We start from the raw sequence: 22,295 nt of genomic DNA on the forward strand, positions 1-22,295 counted from the left end.
TCCATGAAGGGAATTCTTTCCCATTCTTCTCAGAGCAGGAGATAAGAGATGTCAGGGAAGGCTGCTTCCAGTGTAGCTGCCTAATCACGTTGTTTGCAGTCAAGGTGTCTGCTTCATGAGCCTGGATTCTGTGGGACTGATACTTCTCTCACTTACGTCAGTGTAAATCCAGGGCAACTCAGGTTAAATCACTGGAATGACACTGGTGTAAATTAGAACAGAATCAGGCTCTTGCCCTCTTTCTCTGAGGGTCTGGGCTACTGGAGGAAATATGTGGAGAGTGGAAGAGAGATAGCGCAGGACAGTCACAGATGCAGATCAGGACTGAGGTGTGGTGCCAGAGCTCTGAGTCTATAGGAATAGCAAGGGGAGGCATAGGTCAGAAATGAAATGCTTTGGCAGAGCAGTGAAGAGAGGGAGAGCCCAGGACTGGAACAGCAGGGGGTGCTGTATGTCTGGATTCTCATTCTGTTCCAGCAGGTGATGGGAACATGAATGAAAATGAGGAGGAGGATCCTCAGCAGGAAGGTCCCAAGCCAGTGGAAGCCCCTGGGACATTATCAGACTTTTTCATAAGGGAAGCGTTTCCGAGTTCTGACCAGGACAAAGCCTGTGAGAGGCAGGAGATACATTCTCCAGAGGAGAGACAGGAAAAACCTATTCGTTGTGAAAGAGGCTTCAGGAAACGCAAAGACACCATCGTTCACCAGAAAACTCTCCTGGGCGAGAAGCCTTACATCTGTATTGAATGTGGGCAGAGCTTCAACCGGAGCTCAGACCTTATCCGCCATCAGCGGATCCACACTGGCGAGAAACCCTATGTGTGCACTGAGTGCGGGAAAAGCTTCAGCCGGCGCTCGCACCTTATCCAGCACCAGAGAATCCACACGGGGGAGAGACCCTACCAATGCAAAGACTGTGGGAAGAGCTTCAGCCAGAGCACGCATCTCGTGCAGCACCAAAGGAACCACACCGGAGAGAGGCCCTATGTGTGTGCAAAATGTGGGAGGAACTTCTACCAGAACTCGGGGCTCATCAGACATGCCAACTTCCACACGGGTGAGAAGCCCTACAAATGCCCCGAGTGTGGGAAATGCTTCAGTGACAGCTCCAACCTCATCGCGCACCAGCGGCTGCACACAGGGGAGAAGCCCTACAAGTGCACGGACTGTGACAAATGCTTCAGTGAGAGCTCTAAGCTGATCATCCACCGCCGGACCCACACAGGAGAGAAGCCCTACATGTGTCCTGAGTGCGGGAAGAGCTTCAGCCAGAGATCCCACCTTGTCCAGCACCGCAGGACGCACACAGGAGAGAAACCCTACAAGTGCTCCGAGTGTGGGACGAGCTTCAGCGACAACTCCACCCTGATCCGGCACCGCAGGACGCACACTGGGGAGAAGCCCTTCAAATGTGCACAGTGTGGGAAGAGCTTCAGCCGCAACTCGTACTTAGTGTCGCATCAGAGAGTGCACGTATGGTAGGGAGCAGCAGTGGCTCGGTCCCTGGGCAAGTATGGTGCCATGAAGGCACATGAAACATCTGCAGCAATTGGGAGTGTGGGTGACTGAATCAAAGAGGAGGGTGGAACACATTCCTGGGATGACAGGCAATGTTTGGGGTCACAGAGTGGTTGGAGCCAAGGGGCAGTGTGCTGGGACATGGATCAGTCTGGAATCTCAGACCTGGCAGGTGATGAAATGACAGGGTCAATTTTCCTGTTTGTTTTGGTTTGTTCCTTTTTAAATTATTTTATTTTGAAGTGAAGGTAAAAATGCCAAGCGGTAATTTGGCTCTGGGTCACATCTGCAGCTTATAAGATTGTGGCACACAACTTGCAGCCTACTGGTGACGCCTCAGTTTTGCAGAATTTAAGTTCTCCTCTCTGTACCTATATTAAGTTTGTAGCCCTTACAGTTGTGAAGAATGACTTCAGAACGTGACCCAACATAGTGCTAATAACTGCCTGCATCTGCAGGCAAATAAGCGGGAAACCACTCCAAGAGATGCCCTGCTCCTCTGTTTAGGGTGCTAACATTGAAGACTCACCATGAAACATTTAAATTGTAATATATTTGACTGTTTTACTGCTAGTTATTTTAGCAAAAGTATCAAGCTGATGTGTTTATCCAGTGTGGCTGGATATCCTAGAAATTAGGAATAGAGAAGACGTATTAGTTCTGTGATGTGCTTATTATTTCTGTAATTGGCTCCATGGCTTCACAATATCTCCAGAAGGGTGGAGTACTGGTGAGAGCCAATGGAGGGTCTGGGGGGCAGGAGAATAAAGAACTCCTGTGTGTGCTAAAGCTACGGAGCAGATCCAGGAGTTTGAGCAGTTGTTGGCCAAGAAAGCTTGTGAAAGGCTCATTCTGTAGCTAGCTCGGCAAAACTTGCCACTCTCTAAGGGATCAGAACTCTTTGGGAACCTGAAGCCACTTCTGGACTCTCAACAGATGACAAAATATTATTTAAATGTATTTTGAAATATTAAACTTTGACAGGAGCAGGGAACTTGCTTGTAACTCCTGGAGGAGCAGGGACCTTTGTTTCCCGCTGCTCGAGGAAGTGGAGGAACTTTGTGGAGTGGATGCCTTTCTTTGAAGCTGCAGGGGATCTGAGGCTTTTGCTTGCAACTGCAAGTATTTTCCATGGACAACTTCAGACCAATGGGTTTTTGGTTTTGACTTCCCAACAAATGCTCCAGAAATCTGACAGAGAGTCAGACAGATGCTGGATGGATCCAGAAATTCCAGGACTCATTTGCTCTACGTACTTTCAAAGGGCATATATGCTTTTCAATTTGCAGACTCAAAGATTAAGCCAAAATTCAGCTAAAGTTGACTGACTTTTAATGGTCTGATCTTTTCACATCCAAATTTTATGAAGGAAACATACTGAACTTTGGTAAATGCCTGCTGCATGGCCGATCTGACAGCGCTCTAGAATTCAGTGATGGGGGCTGCAGTTTGGGGTAGTTCCAGTGAATGGAACTTTTCTGTTATGAATCTGAATAAATCAAAACACTGCAGCCAATTATTGGACTCAAGCCAGCAACTCCTAATGCTTGAGACCAACTCAAAGGAAAACCCTGGCATCGAGAATTTGGTCTCAGAGAAGCAATGGCACTTTCCTCACTGAAAACTCCTTCCCTTGCAGTCCTCCGAGCATATGTTGTCCTTCTATGTGCTTTGTACGGTGCTGTGTACATTTAACAGTGCTCTATAAATTAAAAATAACTGTGTGCATTTATTTCTGATTAAAATCTTTATGTAAACTTATTTAAAATTGTATGCAGATTCGGTGTGGTCTTAGGGCTCAGGGCCCATTGCCAGAGCTGCTAAGGTTGTTCACCACTCTTATGAAGACACTGTAATCAGTGTCTTTGGAATTTCCTTTGTGCCCCATACTAGATTTATTTCCTCTGTTCATTGCCACACAGCTGAAATCATTAGCTTCCCCACATCCTGTCCTTCCCATAGTGATATAGCTGTCGAAGGGTGATCTGGGCACTGCCATTTCTTTGCTCATGTAGCGGTTACAGTATATGTTCCTCTTCCAGCAGGACTTTAACCTCTACCGGGGGCACAGAGCCTCATAAGCAGAATGCAGGAGAGAGAGGTATGTGTAAATTTAAGAGGTCGCTGAGAGCTGGAAAGCCTGCTCCCAAACTGCTGGATATATGGACTCTTGCAGACAGGAGTGAAGCCTGTCTCCTCCCTAGTAGCTTCTTTACAACTTGTCTCCTCTCTCTGGATCATATTTAGCTACTATTGGAAAAACCTTGGTAAATGGTAAATTTTCTCATTTAAACAGAAATTCCATGGAGATTGTCTAATGTTCTGGCCATACCCCATCCCAGGTATCGGTTCCTATCAGGTGCCCAGGTCCTCCTGTCAGTTTAATGGTGCTTTTTAGAATACTCTAGCTTCCTATTGTGCTACCGGTGCTTAGAAACCACAGTGTTACCAAGGCACCTTAGAAGTACCTAAAACAGATTGATTAATGGATTAATAATGTCTCTGAAATAAAATCTCTCTTTCCAATACTTTCTGCTTTCCCATCTTTCCCCCCCCCCCCCCCCTCTGAGTGAGATCTTGAACTCCCCAGTTTCATGGCCCCAGTAGGGACCAGATTTGGAAATGAATGGGTGTGACCTCTTCACAGCGAGATGGGTTTTGTCTAGCACAGCTGCCATGTAACCCATATAAAAACCTGGAGATGATGGGAATTCTTAGGATTTGTCTTCAGTTTCATCTAATCTATCTGTGTGAATCTAAGATAAAAGCCCAGAGCATGAAACAACCTACTCACTCCCTTACAGGAGTGGCCGAGTGGTGTAATCTCATTCTAGAATAATCCACTGTGAGATGAACGTGGCTACAGCAGAGCAGAGGTCTGGGTAGGAGGGGCTATTCCCACAGTCCTGGCAGCTGGTGGTTTGTGATCTGTTCTGTAATTCCTCCTTAGAATAGCAAATGTGACAGAGAGTGCTACAGCGAAGGCTGAAATGCAATTTCCATTATAACCCCATCTCTCGTTATAGCTCATAACTTTGGCAAATTCCTTTTGGGTTGAAATTTTCTATGCTTGGTCTCAGGAGCCATCAATGAGGTGCGTGCATACAAAAAAACAAACCAACCCACCCCAATGGAACACACTGAGCCAGATGAATAGCTTCCCCTTTGCACCAACTAGGCTAGCCCAAAGGGGGCCGTAAGGCAGCCATAAACCACACCCAGTGAATATGCCCAGTGCATGGGGGCTCTGTGCCTCCTCTGCAGGAGTCCTTCTCCCTCCAGAGCAGAGGGCATCCAGGATGTGTCAGGGCATGTAAGAGGCAGAATGGAGGAGAGATGGAGCAGATCAAAGGCAGAGAGGGATGTAGCCAGGGGAAACTGGCCCCTTTCCCTGCTGTCACAAACCCTATAGGGACTTTTTTTTAAAAACAAAACACTGAAACAAGAAACTGCACACGCTTCTCCCTCTGGGGAGAGGATGAGGAACAAACACATGACATGTATTAGTCACATTGCTTAATGCATTGCTGGAAGGTGCTCAGATAACACAATGATGAGTGTGGCATAACAACCTGAATAGAACAGAAGTGCAAATTGGAGCTGTCCTAGCTTACGCTGTGGGGCCTTTTTAAATTGTGTAAATAAAAGTACAGTGGGATTAAGTAATTTGCCTCAAGTCACACAGTCTGGACTCTTAGGATCAGACCTAGTCCACTAGATCACAGTGCTAGTGCACTCCCATGGGCCAATGCAGGCAGTCATCAGTTACAGCAACCCAAACTGGCCCCGGGGATCAAAAGTGTGTAAAGGGGGTTCACAGTCACCTTTGCCCCTACCCCCTTGGATCCTGTGCAAAGCACAGCTCAGTGAGACCGGAGGGGCTGGCTCAATGTGTTCCATGGACCCAGGGCATGTCACTAAATCTCTGTTTTAGCCATCCCAGGGCAATTCTGTGCTTCGCACACCACATAGGGCCCAGTGTCTGAAGCTACAAACGCAGAGCTCGTCAACCTCTCATCAGTCACTTCCTTCATTTTGTGCAACAGCGTGGAAGCAGAATGTTATTTATAGAAACTGTGCATGCACTGTGTAGCATCTGACTGGGGATGCTGCTGCCGCACTGAGCCTTGCTTCCTGTCCAGGTTTCCTCCCACAAACTTGTCCCATTGGTTCCCCTGAAACATACAGTGTAAGTGGTCTAACCACCGGTACCCTTTTGTGTGTCATGTTTAGGAACTACCTTCCCACATGCCTCCTGAAGTCAATGAGTGACAGTTAAACAAATGTCAGTTTTGCATTGAGCTAGATAAGCTCCAGGGTACCTCTGTGAATCATTTGTCAGATGGGAAAACTGAGACACAGGGCCACACCCTGGGGCCCAGTACAGCTTGTTTGCTGCACTTCAACAGGGCAAAGCAGGCCAGCTTCAAGGGCAACTAAAAGGTCAACTGAGGATTCCCCTGCTGTAGAGGAATCTCCAGGTGGCATAGAACCAGTGTTGGGAGCATGAGGGCACTATCAGAACATGTTACGCCCCCATTGGCCAATGCAGGCAGTCATCAATTACAGCAGCTCAAACTGGCCTCAGGGATCAAGAGCACGTAGAAGGGATTCACAGCCACCTTTGCCCCTACCCTAATTTAATAATGTGCCAGATCCTCTGGTTGGAAGTCTGGCTGAACTGGAGAGACTACCTGCAGGCAAGGGGGGCTTCCCCACATCCTCTTCCCTGAGGCTATGCCTTCCAGCCCACCCCCCTCTATGCAGGAGCTATCGGGGAAAGGCTTACATCAGCTCTACAATCCCTAACCCTAGGGTTAAAACCACACAGTTTCTAAATCCTCAATGTCCTAGAGAGGAGTAGGAAGTAGGGGTATGGTAAAATGTGCATTTCCTGATCCCAGCTTTCTATCCCTGATACCTATGTAGAAACCTGGCACCAGATCAAGAATGGACAGTGATGGCAAAAGGGATGAAACCCCAGCCCTAGTGGAAAGGCCTGTTCTGGGCTCTGAGATTATGTCTACATTGCAATTAAACACCCACCGCTAACACATGTCAGCAGTACTGGGTTTACCATGGCACCAATGGTTCTGTGGCGCCGGGCCCACGCTCAGAAGGGTCCCCTAACGCCCGCCTCCTCCCCTCCTGCAGTACTGCGAGAGGCCCGAGAGAGAGCAAGGAGCAGCACCCTGGCTACCAACCTCCCCAGCCCCACTTACTCCCCCACAGGCCGGCAGACTGCCAGTCACCCCCGCCCCGGGATATACTGTACCAGGGCCCTGCTACATTCTAACAGGCAACAACGCTCCAACTCTCATCCTCTGCCTGCAGGGATCCAGCCCGGAAGTCAAGAGCCCAAGGGATCCCGGGAGCTGTAGTTCCTTGGCCAGCTCCCTGCCTGGAGAGTCGGCCCTGGAGCAGGGAAGGAACTACATTTCCCAGCATTCCCTTGGCTACCGTCAACAGGAAAGGGAGGGGGAGAGAGTAGGGAAGCTGCCAGGGCTGGTGAGCCCGGATGCACTGGCTTGCTGTGAATGGGGAGCAGGCTGCTAGAAGAGGGTGGTACTGTGACTGGGGAACATGTATGCACAAGAAGTAGAAGGCTTTGGCCCAGATATCACGCTCAGAAGACTTCCCCAGACTGGATTAGGGATGCTGGTGGCCTCAGCCGGCAGCCCCCAAAGAAGGAATTGGGTGGAATGAATGGACAATGTGCCTCTTCTGAAGCCTAGCAAGGGAGGTATGTGGACCCCACCAGGAGAAGTTAAAATAAGCAGGAGAGGGAAGGCTCTACTTGGGCAGCTTTAGGTACAGTACCAGGCACGCAGGAGGATGTGACTCAATTTCCACTTCTGAGAGACAGAAGCAGAAATTGGCTTTTCCTTTCCAGATTTATCTAATATTCAGAAAGGGAATCTAGCACCTCCTTTCCAGATTTGAACACCATCAAAGTTCAAGAGCACTCGAGTTCAATTTGGGCCGCTGTCTGTTATTTCATTTCTCCCAGATCAAATACTGATCCACTGTAATTTGCTGTAGAAAAAGTAAGATAAAATTGAGCAACAAATCCTGACATCTTCCCAGTGCTGACTAGGACCACAATTGCTATTTTCAACAACCATTACCATTTTTTGTTTGTTTGTTTAAAAAGAAGGTGACAGTAATATTGCATTGGCAAGTTCTCCACAGAAACTAAGAGTGGAACAAAAGAACAGCAAAGGCACCTCAACTTTTCCTCATTATGTGGGACAGTCTTATAATATGGATCCAGATATCCTCTATTCACACAAACTGAAAATTGTTCCACTTTACTGCAGTTCTGTAACCATGCAGGAACTGGTCCTGCGTTCTGTGCACATTCAGAATTCCTACTGAATTCAGAAGTGCCTTGCTTTTGTAACCATACCACCTGATATTTTCAAACCTTGTAAGGTAAGCAGGTTTGCATTTAATAATTGGGTGGGAGGCCTCTCAGAAAAAGTTAAGTGCTGCAGGAGGTGTTGATTGTTCACTAGGTAATGTGAGTCCCTCCTGTTTACAATAGTAAACCAGTGCAGCATAGTGTTTAGAATGCACTGTACTCCTAGAGTCTAGAATTAGTCCCTTTGCTTCTATACACAGCCTATTAAAGACAATGAAAAGACTCCCACTGACTTCAACAGGCTTTGGGTGGAACTGCTTATACATGGGGTAACTCCACTGTATTCATAGGGTCCCAGTCCCACAGCAGGGGGGATGGTGTGAGCTTGTTGCAGAACTGCTGCTCAGGAATGGGGAATCTCCTGGTGCCCCAGCCTCGGAAATCATCCAGGCTGCACCTTCTTCACTATGTGTTAGCTGTTGGGTGCACAGGAATTGGGGGCCCCTGCTGCAGGTGATGGGCATCTCAGATACTTAAAGCCTTGACCTGGAGTAGGGAAGCACCTAACTGCAGAGTCTACAGCTGCCTAAGTCCAGCGCTGAGGATTGAGAGTCCCTAGTGCTGCCGTTGCAAGGTTTGAGCGTGCTCAGTCTTGGAATTGCCACCCCTCCCGCAGCTAGTAGGTGCACCTGTCTAAGGCTGGACTCTGGCAATTGGCCCCATGGCTGTAGCCAGAGAAGCTACAGGTAGCTCTGTGACTACTGGGGGCCATTAAGGCAGAAGCAGATAAAGAAACTGGAGTTAACATCAAGGAACAGAGGTCACCAGTAGGAAAGGAATGTCATGGGGAGCAGGGAAAGTGGAAGCAGATCCGGTTTGCAGGGGGAGAATAAGACCAGCTGTCTGGGGAGCACATCCAAGGTAGAAGGGAAACAAGCATGTGGAGAGGTGGTGGTGACCAGGTAGTGGAATAGCATGTAGATGGGAGCAGAGGGAAAATGAAGGCTGGTGACTGCAGGTTCCTAGGGGCTAAGTGCTCACAGAGCCAGGGTTGGAGAAATGATGTTTGCAAGTGGCTTGCTCAAATAGCAGGATGGATGCTGACGGAGGAATTTGTCAGACTTGATCAGGTATCTGCTGGCTGTGGAACTTTATTGATCTGAGGCCAGGACCATATACAGTGGCTGGTGAAATAGTGTGGTACTGGAGACATGGCTATAGACTGCCTGAATGAGGAAGGAGATAAATCTGTGGGGATTTTCCCTGATCATTATGAAAGTTCTGCTCACTGGTAAACCCACATGGGTACAGCTCAATGAGAAAAACTGGGGACTGCAGAAGCTGTGTATGGCAATACACTTAGTTAAGCAGAGGTGTGTGATCAAAATGAAAAATTTCTCTGAGATTCAGTACTGGGTATACTATGGTGCTGCCACACCAGACCCACACTCAGAAGGAGCCCATAGTGACTACATGGGGGCCCACAAGTATGTTTGGCGCCAGGTCCACAAAAAGGTTAATCCAGCCCTGCATGTCAGCTGACAGGGGCTTGGGCTACATGACTGTTTAAATGCAGTGTAGATGTTCAGGCTCAGGCTGGAACCTGGGCTCTGATTCCTGGGGACAGGGGAAGAGAGAAACGGGCTGGTCCCAGAGCCAGGCTCCAGCCTGAGCATCTACACCACAATTAAACTGCCCCATAACCTGAGCCCACTGACATGGGCCAGCCACAGGTGTTTGATTGCAGTGTAGACATACCCTAAGGTTTCTGTACCCAGCTCTGACCAACACCATCTCCTCCCAGATTTTGGTAACACGCTAATAAAGTGGTTCAGTTATAAGCTGTACGTTCCTGCTTGGAGCACACAGCACACAAGGGATGAATCCCCATCTCCAGTGATACTCTCCTAATTCTCCCAACAGGGTATTTATGGGAAAGGTTTCATTTATTATCAGCCATGCCAGAACAGGGAGAGAAGAATCTGTGAAAAGGGGTGACAGATGACAGACACACACATAAAAGGAGTGGTGCCAAGTCCTTTGCAGGGAAAAAGAAGGAAATGACGGATGTTTGTAATAATTCATCTCACCAAGCATAAACTGTGGACAGAAAAGAAAAGGTGGAGGAAACCCAGGAACAGCACATGAGTGAAAGGGAAGTGGAATCTTTGCAGCTGCAGTGCAACAGGGCCCCCTGCAAAAGAGCTGCCAGAAATGCAGCATATGGGAATACAAGCGAGTCTGGTGTAGCTACATAGGCGGCATTTTATACAAGAACACTGGTGGGGGACAGAGAGTGTCCTTCCCCCACCCCCCCCAATAGCTAACATGGAGAGGTAGGAAGGTGATTCCCTCTGAATAATTAAAATAAACATGTATCTCCTTCCTTTAGCTTGAAACTATTAGATTAGTTTTCATGGCATAACATTCTCTCTGGCCAAACATCTGCCTACTTAGACAGTGCCTATCACTGTAGTAGGGCACAGAAAAGAAGAAGGTCCTCATGGTAGATGTCATGGTGCCATTTGAAAACAGGTCATCGGCTTTCCATGAGGCCCGAGAACGGAAGGCATTGAAGTACACCCCGCTGGCCGACACCCTGAGAGCCCAGGGCTACGAGCTCCAGCTACACACCCTGATCGTGGGAGCCCTGGGCTCATGGGACCCCCACAACGAGCCGGTTCTGAGAGCATGCGGAGTCGGTCGATGCAACACCCGGTTCATGAGACAGCTCCTGGTGTCCAACACCATCAGGTGGTCCAGAGACATCTATATGGAACACAGCATGGGACACTGCCAGTACCAGGTCAAGTAACTGAGACTGACGACCAGGGAAATAACCCACTTCCTTCCCTGACGCACCAAGGGACGCACCCCACCCATGTACTTATTCGCTACAGTGATACTGACTTGGACTCTTAATACATTCCATGGGTGGCGTACCTGAGCCCACTTATCTAGTGACGCTTTAAAAACTCCCACACCCCAATCTGGGTCTATGCTGGTTGTATGATATGTATGTATCTTGTGAGCCTTGTAACCGATACCTATAATCCCTCATAACTCAAGCCTGACCCCAGATGTACAGTACCTCCTCTCTTAACTTGTGTATATTTAATTTTAAACATTAACTTTAATAAAAAAAAATTAAAGCTGAAAATAGAAAATCCCAACAATCTCTCTCTCCCTTCCCCATTGGTAGGAGAAATAGCTTGATGAGTTGAGAGTATGTTGTTTGCAGAGCCGGCTCCAGGCACCAGCAAAGGAAGCAGGTGCTTAAGGCGGCCAATGGAAAGGGGCAGCACGTCCGGGTCTTCGGCGGCAGGTCCCTCAGTCCCTCTCTGAGCAAAGGACCCGCCGCTGAATTGCCGCTGAAGAATGAAGCGGCGTGGCTGAGCTGCCGCTGAAGTGCCACAGAGTGGGGCTTCCCCCCCCTGCTTTGCCGCTTGGGGCGGCAAAAAAGGTGGAGCTGGCCCTGGTTATTTGTTATGGGTGCACGCTGCTGTAAAGAGTTAGGGAGGGTAAGCTAGTTCAGAGGCAAGTTTTGCTTTCAATTCTGAATGCAGTGAGGTCCACTGTGATTCTTGTCTCTTCGGGGAGCAAGGGCTGTAATTCGGCCACAGTGAACATTCTGTCTTCTGCCCCTCCTATTGGTGGAGAGCTGCTTAGCTCCCATGGAATGTAGCTGGCAGGGGTGTCTTAGTCACACAGAGAGACATGACCCCGCAGGTAGTACAGCCAGCCATATGGAAACCTGGAGAGTCAGGACAGAGCCTATATTCAAGGGGGAGCTAGCACAGGGCACTGAGGGAAGATGTGTTGCTAAGTTTTGTTTCAGGTCAGACTTGGGGGTTAGCACCATGCCCCATTGGTCACTCATTTCTGAACTTTGATCCCACAGAATGAACTTGCCTGAGGAGGAATAATATGAGGAAGCCAGCACACAGGTACTACTGCATCAGCCCCATCAGACTTTTCATGCAGAAGGGACTAATGAAGGAGACACAGCAGTAGCTCTGTTGTGGTAGTTGAAGAGAGGGAGCTGGAGGGTGGGGAAGAAGTGTGTATGTGTATTTCCTGCTCCTTCACTTATTTCCCCCCACCCCCCAAAAAAGTTGTACTTTGTATATTGAGATTGATTCCCTTCCCCAGTTACCCCAGGGGACCCTGCCCATCCCCTCTCCCCTTCTTTGTCCCACTCCCCCTTCCTGCACTTCCTCCCCCAGCTCTTCCTCTCCCCCCCCCCACCCCCAATCTTTCAACCCCCATTGAACAGAGATAACACTACATAGGCATTTCACAATCATCTTGTTCTCTTGCTGTGGGTTCCAGGGTAGCAGTTCCAATGTAGCCCATGTCCATAGTGACTGAAAGCCGTTACCCAGCTGGCCACTTGCTTGGTTGCCCATGTGAGAGGAGCAGGTGGTTTCAGGCTAGATCCAACTGGATGGGTGACCTCACCACTGGATGGGTGGCCCCGTTGTTGGCAGCTTCACTGGAGAAGGCAAGGATGAGTGGGCTATACTGGCTGAACTAACTTCTCAATCTTTTAACGACTTAGATATTGGCATAGAAAGTACGCTTATTAAGTTTGCGGATGATACCAAACTGGGAGGGATTGCAACTGCTTTGGAGGACAGGCTCATATTTCAAAATGATCTGGACAAATTGGAGAAATGGTCTGAGTTAAACAGGATGAAGTTTAACAAAGACAAATGCAAAGTGCTCCACTTAGGAAGAAAAAATCAGTTTCACACATACAGAATGGGAAGAGACTGTCTAGGAAGGAGTATGGCAGAAAGGGATCTAGGGGTTATAGTGGACCACAAGCTAAATATGAGTCAGTGTGATGCTGTTGCAAAAAAAGCAAACATGATTCTGGGATGTATTAACAGGTGTGTTGTGAGCAAGACACGAGAATCCTGAAGGTGTTTCCTGCAGGGCAAATGCTGAAGCACATTAGTGGAGAATGGCACAGTAAGTGTGGGAAGAGCTCCCCACCCATGATTTTTTCTTCTTGTTTTCAGATTCCTAGAACAATCAGTGACTGGTTCTGGTTAGGCTCCTCTGTACCAGATATGGACTGGCTACAGAGCTTGCTTATAGACACACTACAGAGATTACTTATGATGAAGACGCCTGGCATGTCTATATAAGATCCTTTAATGCTCTGCCAATTATGGCTCAGGTTAGCTTAGAACAGGGGTTCTCAAACTGGGGGTTGGGACCCCTCAGGGCGTCACGAGGTTGTTACATGGGGGGGTCACAAGGTGTCAGCCTCCACCCCAAACCCCGCTTTGCATTTATAATAGTGTTATAAATTAAAAATCCTTTTTCATATATTTAAGGTGAAGTCCCACTCAGAGGCTTGCTATTTGAAAGGGGTCACCAGTACAAAAGTTTGAGAACCACTGGCTTAGAATGTTTTATATACAGTGCCACCTAGTGGTGGAACAGTATATTACAGTTTAACATTCCATTAGAAGTCATTTTCACTGCTAGCACTAAATAGGATTTTAGTTTAATTAATACATTGAAATCCATCTGAAAGAGGGGGAATAAATGCTTCTGTCTCTAACTCAAGAAAGGTGTAAATTTTATAGACACATTTTCAAAAGGTATTCAGGCAGGACCGGCCCTAGACCAAATGGTACCCCAGGCAAGGAGCATCTGCGGCACACATGCCCATACCCCTCTTGTAAAACTTTTGAATACCTCATTTTTATTGCATTTGTAGCCCATTTCATGAGTTTGGTGTACAATTTTCATGTATCATGCCTTGTCAGATGATAAATTTGCACACTAGAAGTGTTAAATCTGTATTTATTTATGCCATATATAAAATTAAAAATTTCCTTTAAGATAAATCCACATACAGAATACTTGAAACGTTTTACTTCAAACAAACATTCTATTTTCCCTTTTGTCACTAACAAAAACCAGTACCCTGAGCCTGGTGCCTCCCAGTGGTTGCCTGGGTCATCTGCCCCTAAATCCAACCCTGTATTTAGGTACCTAAAGTTGCAGATAGGTAGCTAGGTGCTGAAATCCTATTGATTTCAATGGCCGGGGGGGGGGGGGGGGGGGAAGAGAGAAAGGAAATCAATGGAGTACAATACCTAACTCTTATATAGCAATCTTCATCAGTAAGATGCCAGAGCACTTTACAAAGGAAGTCAGTATTACCCCCATTTTAATGATGGTGAAACTGAGGCACAGAGCAATTAGAGTGACTTGGCCCACTGGGTAATCTTGGGTAATAGAAGAGCTAGGAATAGAACCCAGGTATTGTGTGGTGCTTTATCCACTAGGCAACAGTGCCTCCCTCTCAGTGAGAAGTTAGGTACCTAGACACTTTTGAAAACACCACTGGTGCCTATCTGCATCTTTAATGAGATACCTAGCTTTTAAATAGCTCTCAGTAGAGCTCAAAGCATTTTTGAAAAGGAGGGCAGTGCCATTCCAATTTTACAGATTAGGCACAAAGATGGTGAAGGGACTGGTCTACAGCCACCCAGTGGGTCATACTGTCACAGAGTCCCCGGGCGATGCTCTGGAACTGCTCCCCACAAAGCCCGTCAGGACTTTGGGGAGCCTCCTCTCTCTCGGAGCAGACTGTCTTCAGGGCAAGAAGCTCACACGGCTTCACCTCCTGGGTCTCTCCTGGGAGCATTCAGCATATGCCCCTCCGTGCGCTTCCCACAGCGAGTCCGCCCAGGCGGGGTCCTGGGGAAGCCAAAGGGTTCTGCACCCCCCACTTCGCAGTCAGATGTGACTCTCAGCCAGCCAGTAAAACAGAGGTTTATTAGATGACAGGAACACGGTCTAAAACAGAGCTTGTAGGTCCAGCGAAAGGACCCCTCTGCCGGGTCCATTCTGGGGCCCAGCGAGGCAGACCCCCGTCTGCCCTCCCTTCCAGTCCCCAGCTAGCGCCAAACTCCAACCCCTGTCCAGCCCCTCCTTCTCTGGGCTCTCTCTCTTTCCCAGGCCAGGAGGTCACCTGATCCCTTTGTCTCCAACACCTTCAGTTGGCACCTTTGCAGAGGAGGGGCCCAGGCCATCAGTTGCTAGGAGACAGAGTGTCGGGGCATTTATGTACCCTGGCCCTTTACTCTGCAGCAACCATACACCCTTATCCCACCACCTAGATACTTAAGAACTGCATAGGGGAAACTGAGGAAAATATTAACAGTCCCACTTAGTCACACATACCTTCAAAAGTCTGGCAGCTTGGGAGAAGGGAAATCCTTCTGTCTTGCAGAATCTGGGGAGCAGCATACTTCTGTTGCTGGCAGACTGTGTGGGAAGTGTCTTGGTTTTGCAAAGACAAGAGTTGAATCCTTCTGTCTGTTGTAGGCCCTGTGAGAAAGGAAGAAAACCCATATGGACCTACATCTGAAGAAGTGAGGTTTTTACCCACGAAAGCTTATGCCCAAATAAATCTGTTAGTCTTTAAGGTGCCACCAGACTCGTTTTTGTAGATACAGACTAACACGGCTACCCCCTGATACTTGACATATGGACCTGATTCTTAATAGCCTTTGGACCCATGCAAAGAGGTTGTGAAAGGAAGCATTCTGATTTCGGAGCACCTTACACAGAATTGAATATATAGGTCTTAGGCCTTGATGCTGCAAGTTACTGCATGCAGATGGACCCTTGTGCTGCACAAAGGCCCACTGACTTCAGTGGGATCAGCCCATGTGGAGTAACTTACAGAATTAGGGCCTAATTTTGCCTTGCCTGCTCACTTGTTTGCCTAGCTATAGGTCTGAATCAGCATATTTCCATCTCAGTTTTAACATTGACATTTCATCCTAGACTAAGCCTGTGAAGACAGAAAACTAGCATATGATCTGGCCCTTTTGACTGACAAAGGGTAATTGGTAAATATGGTGTCAGTGGACATGTGTGTCAAGACCATGGTTTGAGGGCAAACACAAAGAAAATGAAGTTGCACTAGTAGGGAAGTTGGAAGAGCTGTTGATTGAAATTTCAGGAGAGAAGCTGAATCAGAAGAAAGAATATGTACTTGGGAAGGACACTCAGTGCCATCGGAAAGATCTGGAGAACTGAAAAGAAGAATCCAACCTGTAAGGGTGGCAATGAAAGAGGTGGCAGGAGTACTGTGGGACTAGCAATTAAGTAACAAGCTGAAATGAAAAAAAAGTTTCAATTGTGTTTGTGTCCCTGCCTGCGCTATGGTTTGGACTAAAATAAATTAAAACCCCACTTTTATTCTGGAATAGAGCATCCACACATGGAGCTGTTCTGGAATAGCTCTAGCAGAATAGTTGAATTCCACACTAGCTATTCTAGGCAATATCCCCATGTAGACAAGCCCCTAGAGAATTATTATAATAATTTGCATTGAAATAGCAACCAAAAGACTAATCAGGTTCAGGGTCCCATTGTGCCAATTACTGTACAAACACATAAGACATCTCCTGCCCTGAGGAGCTCCTGTCTAAGAATCAATGGTTAGATGATTGCTGGGAGCATGTGTGGAAGTTGCCTAATGGCAAGCTAATTAGAAGTTAAGGGACTGGCTTGAGTATTGGGGAATAGAAGAATTGTAATAAGTGTGGACACAAATCAGCTCAAAATTTGGCATGTCGTGTTTTAAAGATGACCTGAAGAGGTAGAAAAGAATTGGGTGCTTGTCCTTTTTTGTTTTGTTTTGATGATGGATAAAAGAAAATATCTGCTTATTTTTCCACATTAAAAATTCAAGGGGTTAGATTTTTTAGGGCTGGGAGGGGAGAGGGGAGAAGGTGGTGGTGGTACTCTAAATTCTGCCTAGCACAGTCACCAGAGTTAGATGCCTCTAAAGTAGATTGTGCATGTCACCTGGCTCTCCCTCATTGAGGCTTCACTAGGCCCATGGGCTCTGCTAGGATCTTTGGACTTAGCACCACTTGTAAGTCTCCCAAATACCACTCACAAAATTAGATGTCACTTACAGTAATTTGTGCAAGTCTGTGACTGCCCCCCCTTCTCACATGAGAAATGAGATCATCAATCACTGCCAAGCATCACTAGGCATCTAAATCAAGCCCTAATGGTCAATAGGCAATTACAGCTCTTAACCCTCTCATTCCAGGATCTATGCAGATCCACATAGGCCTTTGCCAGACTAGAGGTATGTCTACACTAGTATTCTTAACCAATGTAGTTAATATCTTTTATGAAGCCTAGTCTGGACATTCCATAAGTGTTTGTTCCAGGCTACTTTTGTAATCTGGAACAAATGTTCATGAAGTGTCCAGTTTACAAATTGTCCAGACTAGAGTGAGGTACCATTTTTTCTGCTGGAGTTTTTTTGCTTTTTTGGGAGGGGGTGGGGGGTGTAAAATGAGGGAGAGGAGGAAGCAGCACCAATTCAGCAACACTGAAACTTTGCAAATGTGTGTCCACTTTACTGAACTGCATCTGTTAAAAACTAAAGATTCTGAACAAAAGTATTTTGTTGTGACTTTTCAAAGTGAAACATTTTAAAAGAAAATTTGAAAACACTTATTTCAAACTGAAAAGGCAATTTAAAAAAAATTTAAAATGTTTAAAAATAGTCAAATCAAATAGTTTATTTGACCCAGAACAATTCCTTCCTCCCCCACATCTTCAGAATTCCCAGCCAAAAAACAGCAACCGATTATGTTGTCCAGATTACTATCTTTGTAAAGGCTAGCTACCTTGGTTTAGTTGGCAACCAATACATTGAAAAAATTCTACAGACAAGTCTTAAGAAACATCTCAAGGGTTCCATTTGCTTTCAAATGCAAGCAGAGGTTCTGGAAATGAGACAGCATCTTATTATCACATCCAGACCCTAAGAAATTCACACCCTGCTTGCCTTAGGACACTCTGACCCAGTCTATACTTGGGAAGATTAATAAGCATTCTTCTGCCCTGGCATGCCTGTACCATAACAACAGCTGTAGTAGATATAATCTGGAATAGGCACTGAGTGATCTAGGCTTGCAGGCTGTCTGCAGCTCCAGCATGGAGGGGGGTGGGGGTGGGGGATCTTATTCCCCAGCTCTAAAGGGGTATTAAGAATATACTGACCTTTTAAGATCACATTCTCTTGGTCTTCCAGGCCCATGTCAGCTACTTTTATCCTTCTATTGCAGTCTTCCTAAGGGCCCAATAACATGGTCCTAAGAAAGTCCAGTCCCACATAGCTATTTCCTAGCACTCTCACCCCATGGCATTTCTGGGTCTGCTCCTTAGGCAGCACAAGCTCCCTGCAGAAGCACTCCCTCCATGTAGTCCCCTCCAGCTACTACCCCTTTCTGCCAAAGCTGCAGCCTTTTATCCCAGCTATTGCTCGTCAAATAATGAGCCACAAGTGGGGAAGTAGCAGTTCTATCCATTAACCCCTTTATGGCTGTTGCAGCATAGGGTCTATACACCTCATCACAGCTAGGGTTGCCAATTTTGGTTGGATGCATTCCTGGAGGTTCCCTCACAAGACATAAATTAAAAGATTAATCTTTTAATTCCTGGAGACTCCAGGACAATCCTGGAGGGTTGGCAACCCTATATCACACACAGATAACTGGTTTCTCAAGGCACATGTGAGAGCTCCAGAGCCATGTGTGTTCTAGGATGGTTGTGGCCACAGACAATCAAGCTTTCTTCATTTTAATCCATGGCTCCCTTGTGCTCAGTTAATTTTTTCAAGAATACTGTATTTTGCTAAGAGGGGCTTGTGCAGATTGGTCTGGCTGCCAAATGCAGATACTCACTGGAGCAGTAACAGACTTCAAGCCTATGCTGATTCACCCCATTGCTTATCTGGGGTGCCTGGAATATGGATCCCAGGATTTGTGTCCAATTGTGCTGGGCAGTCAGTGAATTGATTTGGGGAACAGAGTGGATTTGCTATCTGAGAACTTAACTCCCAGGATAAAATAGTAGGATTCAGCTGTCTTTGCTCCTGCAAGGTGGCATTGACTTGTATAGGTGCTTGCTAGCCTCCCCATAGTCTGCCTAGCCACCTGCAGTTCTCCATGCTTGCTGGCCTATGTGCTTAAGTGCCATGTTTGCTGGATCCCTACCTGTCTGCCTTTGGCTCTGTAGTGGGTAGCTATTTGTTTAGTGCCTGTGGTTGCTTGCCTGCCTTCCTTGATGTCTCTGCACCTGACAGCTATTTTTGGGGGACATTTGGACCCAGTTCCATAAAGGGGCTTAGGCATTGTGATGCTTAGCATCGCAACACCTAACTTTTCAGCACCTTGAAAATTACGGGAACAACACTGCAATCCACAAAGCCTGAGTTAGGTGTGTTGACTAAAATACGTTGGCTATCGTACATATATATTATGCTGATAATACTACCCACAATACATATTCCAAATATTTAAGTGTACATATTATTAAGCGTTAATATAGCAGCTTGTGTTGGGGTATACAAACCCCACACAGGGACAGAAGGGGTTAAAGGACAGTCCTGGGCCCAGTTAACCCTGCTGGTCCAACCCCGCAGAGCATGCTCCAACTGGAGACAGGGTTGAAAAGGGAGCAACCCGGCCCAGAAGGCAGGAGAGGAGTAGAGATCTATCTTGCAGGCTTCTGCCAAAGGGGGCTAGAGACACCTCCCTGAAGTACCAGGACTGTATGCTGAGCCTGGTTGGGGCTTTTTCCTTATCTGGGACCAGAAGTAGAGGGAGTAGTGATAAGGAGTGTCCCAGGGAGGGTAACTCAGAGGGTCCCCACCCTTTATGGTCAATGCTACTGACCCTCCTAGGGCCTGGGGTTGGAGGCTGATGGAGTTGGGGGGCCCAGGCTCCCCTACCACTAGCCCATGGCTGAGTGGATGCTACCCACTGGGCCACCCAGCCCACTGAGGATCCTACTACACAGCTACATAGCCCAAATTGGCTTGTACCTATATTATAATCCTGATCAGGCCCTGTGCACGTTAGGCAGATGAGTGCCCATCTTCCTCCCTTTTGTGGGTTGCTCTGGGGTTTAGGCCTAGAGTGAGACAGCAGCGCACATGCTTAGAGGCAGAAACATGGGCATGTAGGGAACTTTTACTGCAAAAACGTATGTGCCTAGCAAATTTAGGCACCTACAGGGTCAGGCAGCAGCCGAGTGGGGCGTTTGTGGCTCAGTGACGTCTAAAAACAGGACTTAAGTGCCTAAGTCCATAAGGGCCTAAGTATCTTTGTGGATCTAGGCCTGCGTGCCTAGCTAGACACACTTCTTCCCTGACAAGAGGCTGGCCTGAATACTAAAGTTTGAGCCTGCCTTCCAACCCTCTGAGGTACATGACAGACAGCGTATATGGGCATCTGCCTGAGCATAGTCATGAGTTTCTGTATGTCCCTCTGCTTTCTACAGTGCTTGCATGCATGTCTAAGGAGGAAGAATGTCTTTGTGTTTTGTGTCTTTGTCAATGTACAGACATAATACGTATCCAGAATTATTCTACTCCCCTCCTACCCCAGTGCCAGACACATGCTCACAATAAGACTGGCTTCATCCTGGAAAGGGAGCGCTGGTCTTTCAAGGCTTAGGAAGCGATTCTCCATTCCGACGCGGTGTACTGTTTAGGAACTGGCAGGTGGCATAATAAGTGTGCACCATGAGTCCCTATGTAGGGAAGTTGTGATAGCTTCTAAAGGAGAGGCAACACATCTCTCCTCGTTGAACATCTTCCCATCAGTTTTGGATTACACGTCCACGCCAACGAAGAACAGCTGTGAGTTTAACCTCACAAGGCCATGTTCTAATTTACTTACTCATGCTGAGTAGTATCTTACTCCACAGATACTCCCTCTGGAGTCAGTAGGACTATTTATGGAGAAAGCTGTAGCCCAATATGAGTAAAGGTGTCAGAATCTGGTCCATGGTCTTTGTAAGTACTCCGTGATTTGTTTTCTAAAGTGTGATATCACCTGCTTTTCTTCCTGTGATCAGGAATTACGATATCCAAACCTGATGTGATTCCCTGTATGGAACAAGGGGAAGAGACTTGTTTTCCAAATCTCCAGGTCTCTGTGGATAGGGTGATCCCGAGAGGTTTCTCTACAGGTGAGGAATGAGCATAAGCAATCTAAAACAATTAGAGTATAAATAAGAAGATGGAATTTCAGAAAAGCCAGCATGAAACCTTCAGATTCTGTCTCAAATAATATAGTCCTCTCTTGTTCCAATTGCCGTCATATCCTTGTTCCAGATGTCACTGTTCCATCAATACTGATCGACTTCCTTCCCTCTACCTCTCTTAATATTCAAATGGGATTTATAAGCACAATTTGTCCCCTTCTGGTACTCTGATCAAGAATTATGAAGATTTGGCTCCTGACTATTTATCTCTCTTATCTTATTCTGAGTTGGGGTTGTGATTTTGAAGTTTACCTATTCCACACTTGTATTTGTCCCAAGTACACAGATCATGTGCGTATTTTCTTTTTATTCCAGAAGATGAGGCGTTCTTGATGGAGAGGCTTCTGCTGGATTCTCCTTCTCATAAAGGACCTGAGCCAGTGGAAACACAAGAGACGTTGTTGGAAAGATCCAACGATAATATTTCCCGAACTTCTGACTGGGGAAAAGCCTGCGACAGTGAGTGCAAGTCAGAAAGTGAGAGGAATACCCCTGCGTGGAAGAGCCAGGGTAAAACCACTCACCAGGAAATAAGTTTCAAGAACCTCAAAGAAATGACTCTTTGCCAGAAATAGGAGAGAGGCTGGGCACATGGCGCAAATGTGGGGAAAACATCAGTCAGAGCTTGGAGCTTAGTCAACATCAGAGAACCCACATGTTAAATATACTGAGTGTGGGAAAAGCTTCCAGGAGAGCCCCCCCCCTTACATCTCATCAGAGACTCCACAGAGGAGAGACACCCTACAGAGGTAAGGTGTGTGGGGAAAGCTTCAGTGCCAACACGGACCTCGTTAACCACCAGAGAACCCATGCAGGAGAGAGACGCTACCAGTGTGCTAAGTGCGGGAAAGGCTTTGGTCGGTGTTCTCATTTTATCAAGCACCAGAGAACCCACTCGGGAGAGAAACCCTACACTTGTAAGGAGTGTAGGAAAAGCTTCATCCAGAGCTCAGACCTCCTGAGACACCAGATAACTCACAAGTGTGAGAGACCCTATAAATGCCCCCCAGTGCGGGAAAAGCTTCAGCCAGAGCTCACACCTTGTTAGGTACCAGAGAATCCACAAGGGGGAAAGCCCCTACAGATGTACCCAGCGTGGGGAAAGCCTCCGAAACAAAGTGCTTCTGTTATTGCATCAGAGTCTCCACATTGAGTAGAAATCAGGGGGGCAGCTGCATTTTTAGGTGCATCAGTCACTCTTCCAATTAACAAAATACATTTTCTGGAGCATCGAGCATTGGAGGGAAAGCAAACATGTTCCTGAGGTTACTGCTCATTTGGGGATTGGGTGT

The 22,295-nt window shown here is 47.1% G+C and overlaps 1 protein-coding gene across 1 annotated transcript; it reads left to right on the top strand.

The window, feature by feature from the left end:
- Window positions 1-491: 491 nt before the first annotated feature.
- On the top strand, window positions 492-22,051 carry LOC135883962 (zinc finger protein 501-like). The gene is made up of 2 exons (XM_065411276.1): window positions 492-1,475; window positions 21,806-22,051. The coding sequence occupies exons 1-2, from the start codon at window positions 492-494 to the stop codon at window positions 22,049-22,051; spliced, it is 1,230 nt and encodes a 409-aa protein (XP_065267348.1).
- The last annotated feature ends 244 nt before the right edge of the window (window positions 22,052-22,295 follow it).

This window comes from Emys orbicularis, chromosome 1, assembly GCF_028017835.1.
Source record: "Emys orbicularis isolate rEmyOrb1 chromosome 1, rEmyOrb1.hap1, whole genome shotgun sequence".
NCBI classification, from domain to species: Eukaryota; Metazoa; Chordata; order Testudines; family Emydidae; genus Emys; species Emys orbicularis.

Coding starts and splice junctions, on each gene's coding strand:
- LOC135883962 (XM_065411276.1), top strand. CDS start 492: ATGAATGAAAATGAGGAGGAGGATCCTCAGCAGGAAGGTCCCAAGCCA. Junction 1,476..21,805: donor TGTCGCATCAGAGAGTGCAC/GTATGGTAGGGA, acceptor GTTAACCACCAG/AGAACCCATGCAGGAGAGAG.